The following is an 18257-nucleotide window of genomic DNA, read 5'->3' as shown; positions in this document are numbered from 1 at the left end:
ACTTGTTTCCTTTTTCCTGCTATATTGCCCAGTTCAATACAGTATCTTACCAGGAACAGAATATGTATTAGGTGGCTTTCTCCAATTCTCACATCTTGAAGACAGAGACCTAAAGTAGACAACCTCCCTCCTCCAGAGCGCACACAGGTACAAATCACAAAGAGGGTAAACAGCAAGCAGGATGGAGAATGGCAGATACACTGAAGTCTGAAATACTGCCCTCTCAAAAATAATCTTGGATTTAATGACCAAAGTCAGTTCATGCTACTAATTGTCCATGCTGCAAAGTAGTATTGGTGATAAAACAAAAGAGTTGTCAGTAACTTAAAGGGAAGTTCCAAAAATAATCTAAATGACATTTCTGAAAGGTTACAGGAAGTTGGTAAGTATTAAGATCTGTTGAATGGCTGAAAATTACATGCTCACATAAGCCTAACAGTCAAGTAAATGGGATATTGTGGTTACCAGTGGGCCAATATTACACTGTTTGGCCTACTTCTTGAGTCATTTCAAGAAGCGAGTCTCCCAGTAACCATTTTTGGGGGCCATTTATATGTTTGGTAGGTGTGTTCATAGAAGAAATCTGGAACAGGGATGCTTTTTTTTTTTTTTTAAATGTATGTTCTTCAGAAGACTTTCTAAAAATTAGCACTTGATTAGATAACATCCAGGCCCAGCATTAAATATCAAATTAATGGGGAGAGTAGAAAATAGAAGGCAAATGGAATATCTGCAAAATGTAGGATAGCATAGCGTCTCAACTAACAAGGAGCTCTTATGATCAACTGTAGTCTTATTTGGTCTGACTTTGGAAATTACTCTGGGGACAAAGATATCCAAGCTTTCTGCCTGGCTAATATTTTACTTAAAGGACATAACTACAGACACCTGTTAATCACAGCCTCCTTAAAGGCTTCAAGAGAAAATTACTTTCAAGCATTACCTTCCATATTTATATAGTTCATCCTGTGCCTGCTAATAAGTACTCTTGAGCTTGTCTAGGCTACCCTCAGTTAGCAGTAATTTTCAGATTAAGTGTATAGTCCTGAGCTCCAAGAAACTCATGTGTAATTTCAAAGAACAATGAAACCATACAAGATGTAACTTCAACACCTTCAGCTGAATACAGCAATCCTTCTCTAAGGTATAGTAAGCATTACTGTTAAGGAAATGGTCAAGATTAAAACCTCCTCTGTAAATTCTGGTCCAATCACCTACAAAATCTCACCGAACTCAGGGATTCTTTTATGATATTTGGGTTGGGAAGATAAATCCACAGTTCAAGGACAGCGTATGAAGTTTGGCAAAAGCATTAGATACAAGAATGTTGACACACAGTCTGGTAGTTCCAGATAGATTGTCAGATTTGCTAGATCATCTATCAAAGCGGAAAGACTGCCCTTTGAAATAGAAGTTTATGGTTTCAAGAAGCTGGTAGATCCTACTGTCTGAGAAAGGAGATGATAACATTCCATAGTTCACTGAGTTTTCTAAGATCACATGACTTGTAGCTAGGATCAACTCCTAGTCACATCTCCTAATGAACTCCTAATCTCCTATGCATCCCTGTATGAATAAATACGAATATCCTATTTAAATGCATTATCACCAACCCAGGTATTTGACAGAGTTTAACTCCAGAAAGAGCCACATCTGAATACCATACCAACTACGAGGAAATAGTTGGAGTCATATCAGTGTTCAGCTGTTAGCAAGGTTACTGCCCTCTAGTTCTATCCAGTGTGGTTTTTCAGAACTACAACATGCTGCAAGTCATTATTAAGATTGCAGTGGGGCAGTAACTACTACTTAGAGTTGTGTACCTACTCAGGTTTCCTCAGGATAGGTCACATACCCTCCCCACCACCTTCATTTCTTTCCTTTTAATGGGAAATGGAAATAACCAGAAGTGGACCCTTTGAATTTCTCCTAGCTAAAAGAACAAGGCCGTATCTGCTCACAATATAACAGTGAGATAGAAGTGCAGAAAGTAAACCAGCAAAGTTCAAGGGCTGAAATACAAAAGGTAGCAATTATGAAGAACATCTAGCATCCACTTTGACTCCATCACAAACCATATGAAATGCAATTGTGTGAAGCAGTTTAAGGGATTTCTGAATGGGTACTCCCACAGTTACAAGATTCGCTTTTGCATGGAAATATTAATATGTTTTTGTACAGAAGGCATACCTCGTTTAAATTGTGCGTTTTTATAGTATAAACACAAGGCTGGCTTGCAGAATGACACCTGTCATTGAGATTTGCAAAAGAAAGTAACAGCTCAGAGGCGTAGACTTTAAATGTGTTTGAGTGTCTCTCAAGACTTGCATGAAGAGCACTGATTTGTTTACCAATGGTAACATAATTAAGGACCTTAAAGGACTCTACTGGCTGAAAAAGCTGCCTTGAGGTGGAGAAAGTGAAAAAACAATCCTACAAGGTAATTTCTCTGGTCCTTGAGTGTGCTCTCAAACTTCTCATACAGCCCCATGAAGACCAAGCACATTAAACAGACATCCACACATTTGAAGGACTTGAAGGAAGTTGCATAGACTACATTTTACATTCATAGTTTGTTTCAAAAATTATTGTTTGTATTCGAAATACAAAAAAGTCTAGAGAATTCTTCTGAGGTTTCAATCAGTGCCCTCTTATTTATGTCAGGATGCAACACAAAATGTTTCTTCTGATCTACGGAACAAGCCTGTCGTTGTTCAAGTGAAAGGTATTCTTGTGCCCTTCTACTGTTTGTGAGTGGCTAAAAAAAAACAAACTAAAACCAAAACTACAAAAAAAATTCCCAAAACAAATAAACAGAAATCCATCACCAATTTAAACATCAGAAGGATGGTACCTCAGTGTTCATTAGCCTCCCTTGTTGTTTTGGATACATTTCTACCTATGTTAAAAATCAAATTATTTTGGTGATAGTTTTTGTAACCACCTACATGTAAGAGATACTGGAAGCAAAGTCATATCTAAGCCAAATACTCAAAGTTCAAACAAGAAAGAAATAAAAATTCTTGAAGAAAGAAGTTAAGCTCTTGGAGTCTTTAAATTAAGATGACCATGCGTTCTAAAATGTTGCAATATTCTTCCAGTAGTTGGAGTAAGACCTCTGAATAAAATACTGCAGCTGGTCTAATGCAGCAAACCAAAGTCCTAAAAAACAGTCTCTTTGTGATCTCAAAATCCATCTCAATTTCTCTTCTGCTTACTTGAAAATACATAGCATGTAAACAGTAAACTATAACCATCTTCTCGTATCTGTAGGTTCATACCTGGCAAAGCAACTGTACCGTCTTGTTCCAAAGTTTCAGGGTTTATTCTTACGGCTGTCATACTGTGATTATTCGCATCTCTATATAATAAATAACCCTGGTAAGAGTAAAAATATATATATATTGGTATGAAAATAGTCTTAAATACATCAAAGGATATTGTCAAAAGTGAAAAAATGCAATCATTATTTTAGATATTATTTAAACATTTTGAAGCCTTCTACTTTTACATCAAATTCACTTCATTTTGATAATCAACTTTTTTCCACTAATAAAATCCTGCAATTAAAAAAAAAGGAAATTTGAACCCCTTTCTCCACACATTCTACATGCTGTAGATCAGCATGCTGAAGCTCATGTACAGCTTTTGAAGCCATACGTAGTAGTTCTGTTCTTCCTATGTGTATACAATCACGGTTCAAAGCCACAAACACAGTAAAAACCAATGTCCCCACTTCCCAAATCAACAAAAGATTCACAGGAATTCCAGGAAGGAGATACATACATACATACATAGAAAAGTGATCATTAGGGAATATTAATATGTGCATTAAGAACTAGAGCATTTTTTAAAAATGTTTATTAACTACTTTGACTCCCACACTAAGAAGATTCTTTCTAAACTCTTCATCAGAGAAGTTCCTGCAAAGTATATGGTGACTCTGGTGACAGCAGCCATGACACACGGTTACATACAATGAGTTCTTATACTGCTCATGTCCCAACTCCTAACCAGACCTAGGGGAAGGGAGATACTCAGGACTAACGATTTCCTCTTTCTGTTTCTCCAAATGCAGAATTTTCCCCAAAATTATCTATTCTGGTCAGCAGCCCACATCAAGAAGTCTCCTTTGGTATACCAAACCAGTATCTTCTCTTTGTTTATAGGTATATATATTTTTTAAAGGTTTGATTCAGTCACCTGTTTAGAAGGTTTCTCAGTAAAAAGATTTGCCTATCTGAAACTCACATTTAAGGTTTTTTGTTTATACCTATAACTTTGAGAACACTTTGAAACAAACACAGTCAAGTAAGTTTTGCTTTATTTTAAACTAGGTATGTTGCATAAGCCCCTAAAGTTTGCATAATGAGCACAGATCTGTAAGAGAAGCAATATGGCAACTTTGGTCTCGCATCTTTTTCAATCCTACGATGCCTGTGAGCCCTTCAAAGATTTTGAGGGAGCAGGGTAGAAAAACAGTTTGGGAATTTACCCTTAGAAAGCACTTCTGCTATAAAAGCAGCTACAGGAAAGGAAAAAGATCACTTAGGGGCACTTATGAACATACTCACTAAAGGTGACTGAGGCCAAGCAAATACATATATATTTACGTGATAACTATAATAATAGAACATGTATTTGTAATGAACCATTTCACTTCGAAATCATGGCAAGGAGTACCCCTACTTTCATGCTGGGATAATGGGATCACACAGTTAATAGTAAAAATTGCTCAGTAGTTAAAAAATGAAGTAAATTCATTGTTCTATAAAATTTAATTTTTGATTTGTCAGGGGAGTTTTTTTGTTTGGTTTTGGTGGGTTTTTTGAGAGAGAACGAGTACTCAGTGGTAATAATAGGATTCTAAAAAAACCCACTATTTTTATAGTCAACAGCAAAGGTGTAAGAAAATGTGGTTGACATTCCAGAAACTAACTCTAAAAACACAAACCATCCAAATATAGTTAAGTCTGCAATGGTAACATCAACAATTATCTCTACTTATGGTTTATGCACCCTCAATTCTCCCCCAAGCAAAACAGCATCACTTCCTTATATTACTGCAAATGTTTTAAAATCAATTTATTTTCTTCAATAGAAGTTTCAAGTATTTTTACACTATTTTGTTGCAACAGCATATTTTTACATCCCATAAATTTACATGTTAAACCATCATATTTTGAAAAAGCCTTTACAGCGACAACACAAATCAATGACACTTTTCATTACTCCTTTCTAAATGCCAATACCATCAGATGTTCCTTATCTTCCACAATTTAAAAATCACTACCAAAAAATTGATTTTTGTACTTAAAGCCAAAGGAACAGTACAATACCCATGTAAGCTTACTCTAAGCCAAAGTCTACTTAGATTACTCGTGAGGGATGGGGCACATGTTTTATGTTTTAAGTATTCACCTACCTGAGCATAGCCTAACCAAGACTTTTTTTCCTTTCTGTTTTTGATGCGGGATGTAGAATTGTATATATGGCCCTGAAAAGCAAAAAACTCAAATCATTTAACAAGTATTAGAGTGACAATTTTACACATAATCATTTACCATATAAATAACAATGTTTTCAACCATATTGAGAAGTGAAAATTCTAAGAAAATGCTGTAAAATTCTCATAGAGAACATCAGAAAAATTTACACAAACTGTAAAAGAACCGATCATTAGCAAGCTACAGAAGATTCCCAATGGAAACAGGACATCATAAAAGTTAAAATATTAACTACCATTCATCAGACAAGAAGAAATCACATTACCCTCACTGTCCCGCTATATCCAGAGCCGATTTTGTAAAGTCCATCTTTACATAAGAGATAGAGGAAAAAACCATCACTCTGAAGTAGGCACTGGTCATCTTCGTCTACAGATATTTCTTTCAATGGCCATTTGTGCATCAAGGCTGCCTTCTTTATCCCATTACTGAACCAGTCCTGGATTTGGATTTTTCCCACCAGAACTGCCTGTACACTCCGTTGAAGAGAGTTTAAAATGGTTGGCACCTAAACAGTAAAATAAATAATGAGTGCAAAACACAACTACTTTTTAAATGTTGTATTTTCTGTTCTATCTCCAACTCAAGAGAAACAGAAATACCTACTCTTATCTCAAGAACAGCAAGGGGAAAAAGTTAACTGAATTTACACAATAGATCTTCTCAGAACTCATCTACACATCATTTACATAAATTCCCAGATACAGAGAAGTTTTAGTGCAAGACCTGAATAGTCTGACAAGCATGGCTGCCATTATTGGTGAGGATAGCAGAGATTGCTTGCAACGTTCTTCCTGTCTCTCCCCATGCAGCTACCAAACTGAAGAGGCAAGCACAGGAAAGTGCTGTCAGGGATTGTCCTGTGCTGTCATTCATTCCCGTGCTACGGACAGTTATCTCCAGAAGCAGCTGGAACAGGGATTCTGTAGATAAAACACAGCAATTACATAGACAAGTCACAAAATCATACCAAGCAATTTGCCAGTCAACGGGAAATTCAACTTACAAAATACATGATACATCTTTCCTCAGCCATTAAGTTTAGTCCTATTTCCAGACAGAAAAGAAAGTATCCCTTTTAAATAGGCCTACAACATCCTTAACTTTTCATTCTTTTTCAGCCAGAAAACATCAAGTCTTGATAATCACAATGGCCAGAGAACAAGAAAAACTAAGTCCTTCTGTTACAGTGGAACACATTAATAAGAAATGGGCCAGGAGTTACTTTACCTGCCTATTCAGTCTACCTCATCACTGAGATGATGTGAAGGTCTTGACCGAACTTATCTAATCTTTATGACCATTAGCCATGTTGAAGTACATCACATTTCTTAGAAACGAGCATTTCAAATCAAAGCTTGAAAATTATTTTGATTGTATGCCTCTTTTCAAGCACTGTTTAAGCTGCTGAACATCTGTAACAATCAAGGTGTGAACAGAAATCCACCTCAATCTTTTTTATAGTGTATACAAATAATCACTAAGGCAGCAATCAAAAGAAAGCCTTCTTTGTGCTTTTTTAATACCCTGTGCATCGATACAAAGTAAAAGCTTTCTGTAGCAAATTACTATCATCTTTGGAAATGGAATACTTTTGAGCCATAACATAGGAAAATAGACATAGAAAGTTTTAAGATTTTTTTTTTATTATTATTATTGAAACAACAGATGCTACAGCCTAGCCTTCCTTTCAGTTCTATAAACCAGTAAAAACTATGAATTAACAGAAGATAACTGGATTTTAACTTAAAGGACATAATCAATCATATACTCAAAGCCATCAGGAGTTCAACTTTTATCTTCAATACCATTAAAAGCAAAATTAATTTTCAGGGAAGCTTTTGGATAGCCAGAGGAAATAAAAGCAAGAATTCTGACACTTTGCTTAGCAGCTTTGTATAAATTACAACATTAAATAGCTATGCTATAGGTTACAACAGCAGATTGCAAGAGAAGTTCACTGTAGATCCACCTTCTTTCCAATAAGACCAAGTATTTTACAGCTTCAGTAAGAAATGAAACATGGTTTGTAAGGTTTACTATGTTTCAATGAAAGTCTGCATTACACAGCAACAAAATAGAACTTTTTTACATATATATACCTTTATATGTCAACATTCCTGTTATACAAAAGATCAATGCTGAGAAAGTACTAGTTACATACACCATAAGGAGTTTACTCTCCAGAACAGTCAGTCAGTTGAGAACAAGCATGTTACTATCTCACAAATACTTGCTAAGAACAATTTTCTTTTGTTCAACACAATCACAGATGTATGTTAATAAAAATACGGTAATAGATGAGATATTACCTAGGACTTCAGGAGGCTCTGATTGCAGGCCTTCTGGTTGCTGGCCCTGGAGCACATTAAGTAGGGCCTGTAGGCTCCTGAGACACAAGGATGGATGAGAAAATCTCGTCTCCTTTATCAGTTCAAAGACTTCACATAATCCAACTTCAATGATCTAAAGAAGTACAGATATTTCAGAATACCTTTTAATGTAATATTTTTTGATCTTCATCAATAACGGTATATCCCGATGTTCACAGAACAAGATGGTTATTCAAATAAAATGTAATACAGAATAAAATGGTAATTCAAAAGAGAATAAAATTCAAGAACCCACCTACACAACTGTACTAGCAAATGTTACACAGAAGTAATGTCATTATACAAAAGAGTGTGTCTAAGCAGAACAATAGATCCCTGAAAAAAATAAGGAAACTTACCATTTTTTGGACAATGTAAGACAAACTCTGCCTCTGAGTCCTTCACAGTTTGACAGACCTCTTTTTCCTTTTTCCTTGCTCATTAATGTCAACCAGCAAGCTAAAATTAGCTTGCAACCTGACTTCCCAACTTGAGTAATGATACATTTGACCGCTGATACTGGCAGAACTCGTACTTTCCCATCCAAAGCCCCAGATTGTTTTTGTGACAATATAAAAAATAAAGATTAATTGCTTGTCACTAAAACTCCATATATACTCATCACAGACATGCATTATGCCAACTAACACAACATCTGTGAAAGCGCTGTTACAGCCACTCCTATATTTCCCTTTTAGAATTCCTGAACACTCTGAGATTTCAATTATGCTTCTCTCCACTGACCACTTTCATCTCCTTCTCAAACTCAGTATATAGTAACGATGAGGATTCCTTATTGTGATAATAATGATGAGGACTCCTTACAAATAAACAACCATATCTTCAAAACTTCAGCATGTGTTTCTATCAGGAGCAGAGCCCCAATGTTTAGAGTGTTTAACAGATTTTACTCAGGGGTGAATCTATAAGGAGAAAAACTGAAATGCAAAAATACATAAAATTGTTAGTGGAACTGCCATTCATGCTTAAAACAGATCTGTTCTGACAGTCGGCTGTAAGTTCTACTGGATGCCTTGTAACTGCCTTTGCTGTCATTCAATTTATTTTTATTTCTGTCTTTCAGAAGTTATTTTACCACCTGTTTGATTTTTGGAGGGAGAATAGAAATATAATCAAATCAAGCCTTCAAAGTGCAACAGCAGTTTTCCTGCAAATTACACCTTACATTTCATATCTTCAAAGTAAGGGGGGGGCACACATGGAATCTACAGGGGAAAAAACTGTGAACAAAACAACAACACAGCCATTTTTTCCAGAATACAAAACGCAGCATCATCTTGCAGGCTAAAGAATAAAATACACTGTAGTACATTTTTAAAAATACCCTTTCTTTTCAGTGATAGTATCTTTGAGGGAAACTGAGAAGTTTATTGTATTCTTCCCAACCTTCAGACAGAATACCTCATCTAGGAGCTGACAGAGGCAGGTGGAGAAAGCAGAGAACATAACACAGTGGAGAAAATAATTTGGTGAACTTCCACTGCAGTAGGAATTAACAATGGATAGCTCTGCTGGGATTTTGCCTGATCTGCACAGGGTTGGGGCTGGGTGGTTTGGGGGTTTTTTTCGATTGTTTGTGGGTTTTGTTTGTTTGGTTTTGTTCGTTTTGGTTTTTTTTTTTTTTTTTTTTTAGTACCCGAGATCAACAGGCTGGGTAGGCTTCTTAAAACAGGTCTCTTCACCTTTATATATATATATATATGTATGTGCATTATACACTGGTACATAAATATATACATATAAAAAAATGTGTGTATCTCTCAACTTCTCCAAACTGTGCACTGAAGGACAGAATAAGCAAATGGTTCTTAAGACATCTTAAGCTTGTTCTTGCTGCTCTCTGAAGGGCCTCTGAGGCAAAAGCAGCACTGCTGCAGCCTCAGTCTGTGTCACAGCCCGCCAGCTCTTACTGATGCTCTCCACACCGCCATCCTCCCCTTCCCTTCGCAACATTTTTGAGACTTAAGATCAAAAGTGTAAGCCCACCTTATGAAGGGTACACAAAATTCTAGCCTGGATGCAGACATTATGACCCATAATTAATTCCTCAAAAAATACCCTATTTCTTCAAGAAGTCTTATCTACACTACTGGTTTATGTCCTTTGTCTTCTCTCTTGTAACTGCCCAATACTCACATTTCTATGTTTATTTAAGAATACATAATATTCTGCATTCATTTACATGTATATAATACCTGTTACCCAGGTAACACATTCTCCTAATGAATTTTAAAAGACTAAGTCAGTTTCTAAAGAGAATAATTATTTTTCTTTTACTTTTTGTTACAACTTGAAAATTTTCATTTTTGCTTATTAGCTAAACAGCAAAATGTATGCCACTGAAAGAACAAAAAATATTTAAGTCAGTTAATTCCACCTTTTATCACCTTAATCCAGCATTTGTTCCTTTTAGTCCAGGGCTTTTGTGGATCACCCACAGCCCGGAGTTAAGTTTAATACTTGGAGGGGGAAGCACCTCTAACAATTACAAATCAAATCAGTAGAACTGAATCTGCCCTATTTCAAGTAGAGAGAATTCCCCAATCATTAGCTAAGGTACTAAATAAATAAGGTACTAAATAAGTCAGGCAAAGGCAAATATTTAATGTAAATCCAAAATTTTAAAGCCTTCAAACCAAGTTACTAAACTGTCCAAACACAACCAAAACACAAACTTTATTGCATTAATATCTGAAGACTAGCAAATTGTCTCTCTATGCCCCTTTTAACAACTGTTAAAACCAATTGCTCTCAATCTTATTATAGAAATTGCATAGGACAACTTTTAATTCTGAAATGTGTTCTAAGTAAAAGCTCTAACAAGTCTGAGTTCCTCAAGATTAAAAAACAAAAGATCCTTCAATAGAACACCTAAAATCAACCTGAGCTGCATAAAAAGTAGAATGTTTTCGATTTATTCTGAATTAAACAAAGAATTTTCATGAACAAAAAAAACAAAACACAAACAAAAAACCATAGAAAAAACCCAACCACGAAAAAACCCACACAACCCAAAACCACCACACCAAGGACCACCTTCACCAGTTTAACTCTGGAGAATCTAGAAAAGCACAAATCCTAGCTATACTTTTTTTTTAATCTTTCACCTTACTGTCAAACTCAAAATGCATCAGTATTCTTCTTAATAAGCTAATGATTACTTTCAGAAACTGGTCTAGTAAATATGGTAAACCTTAAATATAAAGAAGAAAGTTATTGAAATTTCTAACAAACTAAGCCCTACCCAATATTATTCATTATACGTAAGAACCAGACCATAATATACTCAAAACATGAGATTCAGACACCTATATTGAGGACACAAAGACCTTTACACAGCTTCTAAATGTTTTACTACCTGTGAGACAGCTCCAAGTGGATGTCTTTTTCAAATGTATGGATGCAAGTGAAATTAGTAATAAAATATTAGCTAGATAGTTATTAAAAGTACTGAGGTTGTACCAAGCATCTAAGCCATTGCTGAGTTAGTAACATTTCTTGAATTCTTTGGTCTTTTATAGATTCTTTGCAAAAAATGAATAGTTTGAAAGCATATAGATTTTCATCAATTTTATATTTGCTGTATTAAATGTAACAAAATATCTCACTCATTTTCTGTTTTGAGAAAGGAAAAGTAAAAGTTTCCTACCTACAGTTTCCCTACCATTTTTTCTAAGACACCATCTTTTTAAAACTGCACCACTTTTCCAAATCCCTTTTTGATAAACTCACCAACACCTTTAACAATACCAATGTTTTAGTTTTCACAAGCAAGTGTTCTGTCCATATCACTGGTAGATCTCATCCTTCTTGGAACCTCTTTTAATTTCAAAATCTCTTTGAAAACTCCAGTCCATTCTTTTTAAATGTTAATAGCTACATTGGCTTTTCTTAAAATTTCAAATTAGACATCGATAAGCACTTGCTAATTCATTTAATATAATCCACAAGGAGTCAGATGCAGTTCACAAACAATGCTAACTTTCTTTCTACTGACCACACATCATTTTGCAACTATCAACCATGAAATTTCAGTTAACAAGTGGCAGTTACCTGACTTGGTTACATTCCTCTGCAATTCTCCACCACGACTTTCCAGAGTGCCAACTTTACCCTTCAGGTTAATACTACCTAAACACAATCATCTATAAAATTCTAGTTTTCTAAGCAACTAGAACATTTACATAATCACTGCTGCAACAACTTTTTTTAATTCAGTATTTGTATTGGTTTTAGAGCAAATACGAACAAGGAAAGTTACTCTGAATATACTTTTTAGACTCAGAAGAATACCAAAAGGAAGCAGGATTCCTAGCATTAATAAGCTAGTAATGAGCAAAACTGAACGCACAGAAGTTACACAGTACAAAACAAGCAAATTGGCGAATTAAAAAAATTAAGAAACAAATCAGTAATTCCTATATAGATTATTTCTGATTTTCCATCATTAATCCTACTACCAGCATGGGGATAGTAAATAGTAAAAAACCTACCCTAACTGTTGAACTACAGTATCCAAAATCTTAATGTGCATTATTACCTATCTATAGTTATCAGTGCCAAAAGACACTAAAGCCAAAAAAGGGAAGGATTGAAGATCTAAGGTAGTTAGAATAATTGACAGTTACTGCAATTACACATATACCTGGCAAATCATCTTAGAAAATATTCTGCCAACTGAATTCCACTAACAGAAAGATTTATTCTATTTTGGAGGTAAAGCAAGAGAAAGCAGCCTTTATCACTACCAGCTAGTAGCCTCTGACAGATGTAAGAGCTGCCTTGTTCGCATTTTCTGTAGACTTTTGAGGTTGTAGGTTATTTTCAAGTACAAGTACTTATAAAGGAGTGCAAGCTGGATGTTTACCTGACATTTCATTGACTTTAAAATTAATTATTGGGCAGGTATGTAGATCTTCCTAATTCATCAAATCAGATGATTCTAGACCAGATGGACTACAAATAAAACTATAGCTATTTTCTGAGCAGCTGCCTTATAATACTGTTTTTTATTCCCCACAAAGAACATACCAACTTTAAATCACATACATTGCACACTTTAAAGAGTATCTAGTTACTTGCCTTTGGAAGTTTAATAGGCGGCTCTTTGGATTCCTCCTCTTCATCACTGTCCGAATCCCCACTCTGTACACTGTTCTTTGAAGCCAAAGATACAGATGCTTCCTTTTTTTGCCACTCCAACACACAATGGCGGACATTGCAGTAAACATTAAAAGCTGAAGGGTTGCTATGTAATCTGATATCTGGTATGGTTATTGTACTCTCTAGGTTTTCAGTCTGAAAAACAAGATTAGTTTTAAGTTTATTAGAAGTTTTGAGCTTTGCTAAATACAAATAATCTCAACAGTCTCAATAATTTTGGCCAAGCAAACGATTATCAAACTGGAGACTGAGCTTTCCTGTTGAAGCACTAATTATATTTCAGGCAGGGAAGAAAGGAGGCAGAGTAAGAAGTTTCAATATATTCCATCAGGCTTTAGTCTCTACCTCTCAAAACTTGATGAGGACACTGGGACGGGAAATGAAAGCAGCTCAGGCTATGGAATGGTCCAAACCTGTGCCACAGTCAAAAGACTAGCAGAATTCAGGATTTATCTTCTTAACAGGGATCAGTTTGGGGTTTTTTAATGATTATTTTTGAATTTTGAAGTGCATTATTTGTTATTCTAGTCGTTAATTTTAATCTATTGGCAAATAATAAAAAATTAAGCTGTTTGCTAAATATATATTAGAAATTAAAAATACCATTAGCTGTTCTGTCATTAAATGAAAATGGACGGCAAGATCAAAAACTCCCCCAGCAGGATATTGTGGATAATAATTATGTGGATAAGAAAAACCTAACAGACAAACTACTGAATACAAAAATCTATCAAGGCCTATGAAGTAACAGGACACCATCCTCATTTCAGAAGCCCTGAGCCACAAAGCAAGAGTTGGGAAACTGTTCTGAGAAACTACCACTACGGATGCCCTTACCCTACCCCACCCTTTCCTTGGTATCTGCTACGGGTATATTACTGTCAGCCACTGCCAAGACACAGAACAGCCTTCATGGGGCTGTCATTAGACTTAGGAAAATATTAAGAAAAAACATTTTTTTAAAAAATTTCTTTTAAATTCTGCCCCATACTCTCCCTTACTGTAACAGTAAGATGGGGCAGGAGGAATGATAGACTTAAAGAAACAAAACTCCACAACAACAAAATCCCCAGGCGGGGTTACACTTTCTCTTTGGTCGTGTACTACCAAAGATTAGGCTGGTTTGAGCACAAGCTATGAAAAACTGAACTTCAGGCAGATGGGAGGAAGCAATTCCCTATAATATCTCAGTGTAGACAGAGGGTACAGAGACTATGTAAGGAGAGGTGGCCTAGGTTAAGAGAACAGGACAAATTTGCTTGAACAGGCAAGGCAAAATTTGGAGAAGCATTATGCTGAACTGAGTCAGGGTCATGGTTAACTTCTCAACATTATTTTCATTTGTTTCGTGTATTCTTGGGGAGCGGTGAGGGTGGAGGCTTTTTGTCTTTTTCTTTCTTTCTTTTTATTTAAGTAGGACAGATATTGTGAATGACCACATTCATTTGGCAGGAAAGTACGCGGTGAATATTACAGTGATTTGGAACAGAGTGGGAATACTCATACATCTGTGAGAACAGTGATGGGAAAGAGGACTTCAAACTGGCATAGAAGAAGGGAAAAGAAGTCTGAGAACCAGTGAACTGGATATTTTAATGGGTGATTTATTTTTCTGCAGTATGGTAGCCACAACTTTGTGCATGAAAACACAGCAATGGTTCACAGCACATTTTTATCTGCACTTATCTTTTTATTATTACCAGAAATAACACAGGCTTCTAAATTAGACCATTTAACATCGTATGTTACAAAAGAACAAAAAGTTCAAAATAACTTCAAAATATTTCATAGTTTATATATTTCCTTTTTTTTTAATTTTATCTAACTATACTGGTACATATTTGCATATCTTTCCATTATTACAACAAAATTATTGCAAGCTAAAACATTAAGAAGCAATGGTTTACTCTGTAGCCTATTTTATCCAACACAGACTGTGTTAATTTTTCTTACCCATGTCAATATTAGCAGTAAGCACAAAAATATAAAGAGGAAAAAAAAAGCTGAAAAAAGTTCTCTACACACTTTTTTTTTTTAGCACAACCGAACTTCTGCCATTAGGGATTGAAAGACAACATAAGTTTAGTCCTTGGTCAACAGGGATATCTTCAAAATAATAAAGCTGCCGTTAAACCCCCCCAGTATTAATCAGTGCAAGAACTCAACATACAACCTCATATGTAATTCCAGTATCAAACTGCATCAAAATAGATTTGGACTGATACCAACGATAATGAGCTACTACATACTTCAAAATGCATTTGGCACCAGAAAACTAAATGGTTATAACATATGACTCTTCTGTATGTCAAACATCCATACACGTACCCCAAGAGTTCTGGCAGCTGCTGTTAAGGCAAACACACAATATCAGCTTTCAGCTTTAAAGCTAACTCATTTGAACTACACAGGTTAAAAAAATTATGTAGTAAGTTTACTATTCATTTCCTAATTCACTGACAGTTACAGGAAGAGAAAAATATCTAGATCCTCTGAAATCTCTCTCTCTGAAGAGTATCATGTATTGTAATTATAACTTCTGTGAAGAGTCTCCATTCCAGTTCTTTCTCAACAGTTCAGCTTAGTCTTTGTTCCAGAACAGCTTAAGTTCTGCAGGTCACGTAGCCTTTTTTGAAACAGGTTAGCCTAATTGTTTAACCAGCACAGATAAATTTAGACATTACAGTGCTAGATGAAATACCAATGTATATTTTCTTACCTATTAATAAGCTGACTAACTTTCAGAAATAAACTCCTTCCTTATTCTCAGTACTTTACAACTATTAAAAAGTCCCTTACCTAATGCTTTAGCTTTTAAACAGTAAGCACTTTAACCATTCTCTTTGTTTTTAGTGCCTCATTCTGCAACAGTGCAGAAACTATAGTTATATACAACGATCTCCTATCCAGACTTCAGCACAGCACAACATTATAGAGAAAACCCTGCTCTATCTGAACTGGAATATACAACTCAGAACTAGAGTTTAATTCCTAGCTGTGATGTTAACCCACTGTTTACATTTTAATTCATACCTCCACTTTCCCTTCACGATATCAGAGTATTGTAAATTCTTTGAAAGTAAAAGTATTTTATACTTCTTTTTTTTAAACTTTTTTTCTTTTCTTCAACAGTGGTAGTAGAAAGTATTCAAAACAGACATCAGAAGTTTTTTTCCATACAAGGTAAGTTTTTTTCCTTTCCAGATTACAACAGATTCCTAACTTCACTGAGGTCAGATGCACTGATCAAGTTAGGAATCTGGGATTTAAGTTCACCCCATCATCAACTGGAAGGTTCCTTCTCCGCAATTAATGAGAGCCATGGCGTTAGGTCCCTCTTCTACACAGCCACACAAGCATGCCCAATAGCATGAGAGTTGTGCTACCACCTGTACAGTCTTGCTACTTGCTCATATATGTTGAGGTTGAACAGATCACTATGAAAATCTAACGACTAACTGTGCCTACAGAATCCCACTTAGTAATTCTTATATCAAACTCATAAAGTCTATTTTAAGTAACAACAATTCTCTTAATGATACTGCATTTCACGTTGACATAAAATAATTCCACATTGCCAAGGAAAACAATGGAACATTGAGCCAAAATGTTAATCAACTTCTAAGAACTCAGTGAAGCAATTTATTAATTTTGCACAGATCTAGGATTATTAATAATCCAATCAGACTGCTCTTGAGCTATGGGATACATTATTTCAAGAAAAAAACCCCATCCTAATAGCTTGTTTTCTTGGTGTTAAGTGTATGAAGATCCACAGATGCATGAAATATCTTTTTGTGACACTGTGGGTAAGGTGAAGAGCAACAATCACTTTTTCTGCACCTCTAAATGTCCTTTTCTTAATGGCAACTGGAATATTGCAATCCAAAGCACTCACTAAGTACAAAGATGACTAGGATCAGCTTCTAGGATATCTGAGTAGAAGACGAGATGATAGGCTCTACATTTTTTTTCTCCCAAAACATTTGGTTTCTCTGAATATGAAACTGCTATTGCTTCCAAAAAGAATGGAACTTCAAGACTGGAAAGCAGAATTATGCTCTTTGATTTAGTGGTTTTCGTATGAGCTGTAAGAATGTGGGACATTCTGAAATCTTTATCTTTGTTGTTTCACTTCGTATCATCATAAATTGAAAATGCACCTTCTTAAATCAAGATACAAGATGAAACATACATCATAAAACTTAATAGATACCCAGTATTCATCACATCTTCTTTCTTGAGTGCTAGAAAAAATTATTTGTGCTAGACAGAACATCTAAAATTAAATTTTGGTGGAAAGGAAGAGCAATTTTTAAACATGATGTCATTATTACACAATGTGCAATATTAAAATTCAAAAAGGATATTCTCAACTGAAACCATAGAAGGTGAGGTAACAGTGATGAATGGTAATTTCAGTGGTCAGAAGGACTAAGGCATCTTTTGCAGAGGAACAGAGAGAATCTTTAAAGGCAATAAACCTAATTAAATTCTGCACAAAAGTTTTCTGTATTTTAGGTAGACAAAACAGAAGCAGATGATGTTCTCCAAGCATTTAAGATAAAATTAGAGAAGCCTTTCTGTTGAAGTTTTAAAAGATACTGAAGAAAGAACAATTCAATCCTGAACTACTGAATAATGAAATCTAAACGCAAATCTGAGAAATTGCAATGCCAACATACATAAAGAATCATGAACATAGTTTTAATATATAAAAGGTAAATTTCCTGTGTGTTACTTTTGTTCCAAAAGATAAGAGGCTATCTTATGACAGAGAGAATGAAGCACAGATGCCTATACGCTGAAGTGTGACTTTTCCTTGTAAATAGTCCTTGCTAAATGGAAGGATGCATTATGTATGAGAGGTTAAACAGCACAGGTTTGGTTCATAAAACAGAGCAACCAGACTCACAAGTGCTCTTCTCAGCCTTTTGTAATGTTCCAGTACACTCAAGGAAGAAGTGGGAAACACAAAACCCTCTCGTCACCTTTACATTTGTCTCACACCTAAACAAACTGTTTTCCCAAAAGATGCAATCCATACATAGCTTATTTTCTGACCAATTTTTTCCTTCCTCTTGAACCAGATGACTGCAATAATGGTTTCTTCTCAGATGTGATGGAAATAGACTATAATCCAGGAAAGGAAAGTTAATCTGTAGTTAAAAATAGGTGAGGCCATAATAAACAT

At 35.3% G+C, this 18257-nt stretch overlaps 1 protein-coding gene across 16 annotated transcripts in view; it reads right to left on the bottom strand.

The window, feature by feature from the left end:
- The window catches only part of MYCBP2 (MYC binding protein 2), a 205067-nt gene that overhangs the window by 155153 nt on the left and 31657 nt on the right, over nt 1-18257 (bottom strand). For all 16 annotated transcript variants that reach the window (XM_054825908.1, XM_054825926.1, XM_054825935.1 and 13 more), the window contains exons 3-8: nt 12983-13198; nt 7820-7973; nt 6234-6430; nt 5773-6015; nt 5426-5497; nt 3282-3378 (exon numbers count right to left, since the gene is read on the bottom strand). In XM_054825908.1, coding sequence (XP_054681883.1) covers nt 3282-3378; nt 5426-5497; nt 5773-6015; nt 6234-6430; nt 7820-7973; nt 12983-13198 — 979 coding nt within the window. The remainder of the gene's footprint in view (nt 1-3281; nt 3379-5425; nt 5498-5772; nt 6016-6233; nt 6431-7819; nt 7974-12982; nt 13199-18257) is intronic.

Source organism: Grus americana, chromosome 1, assembly GCF_028858705.1.
Source record: "Grus americana isolate bGruAme1 chromosome 1, bGruAme1.mat, whole genome shotgun sequence".
Lineage (NCBI taxonomy): Eukaryota > Metazoa > Chordata > Aves > Gruiformes > Gruidae > Grus > Grus americana.
Note: the sequence above shows the minus strand (reverse complement) of the source record. Positions and strands in the feature narration are given on the sequence as shown.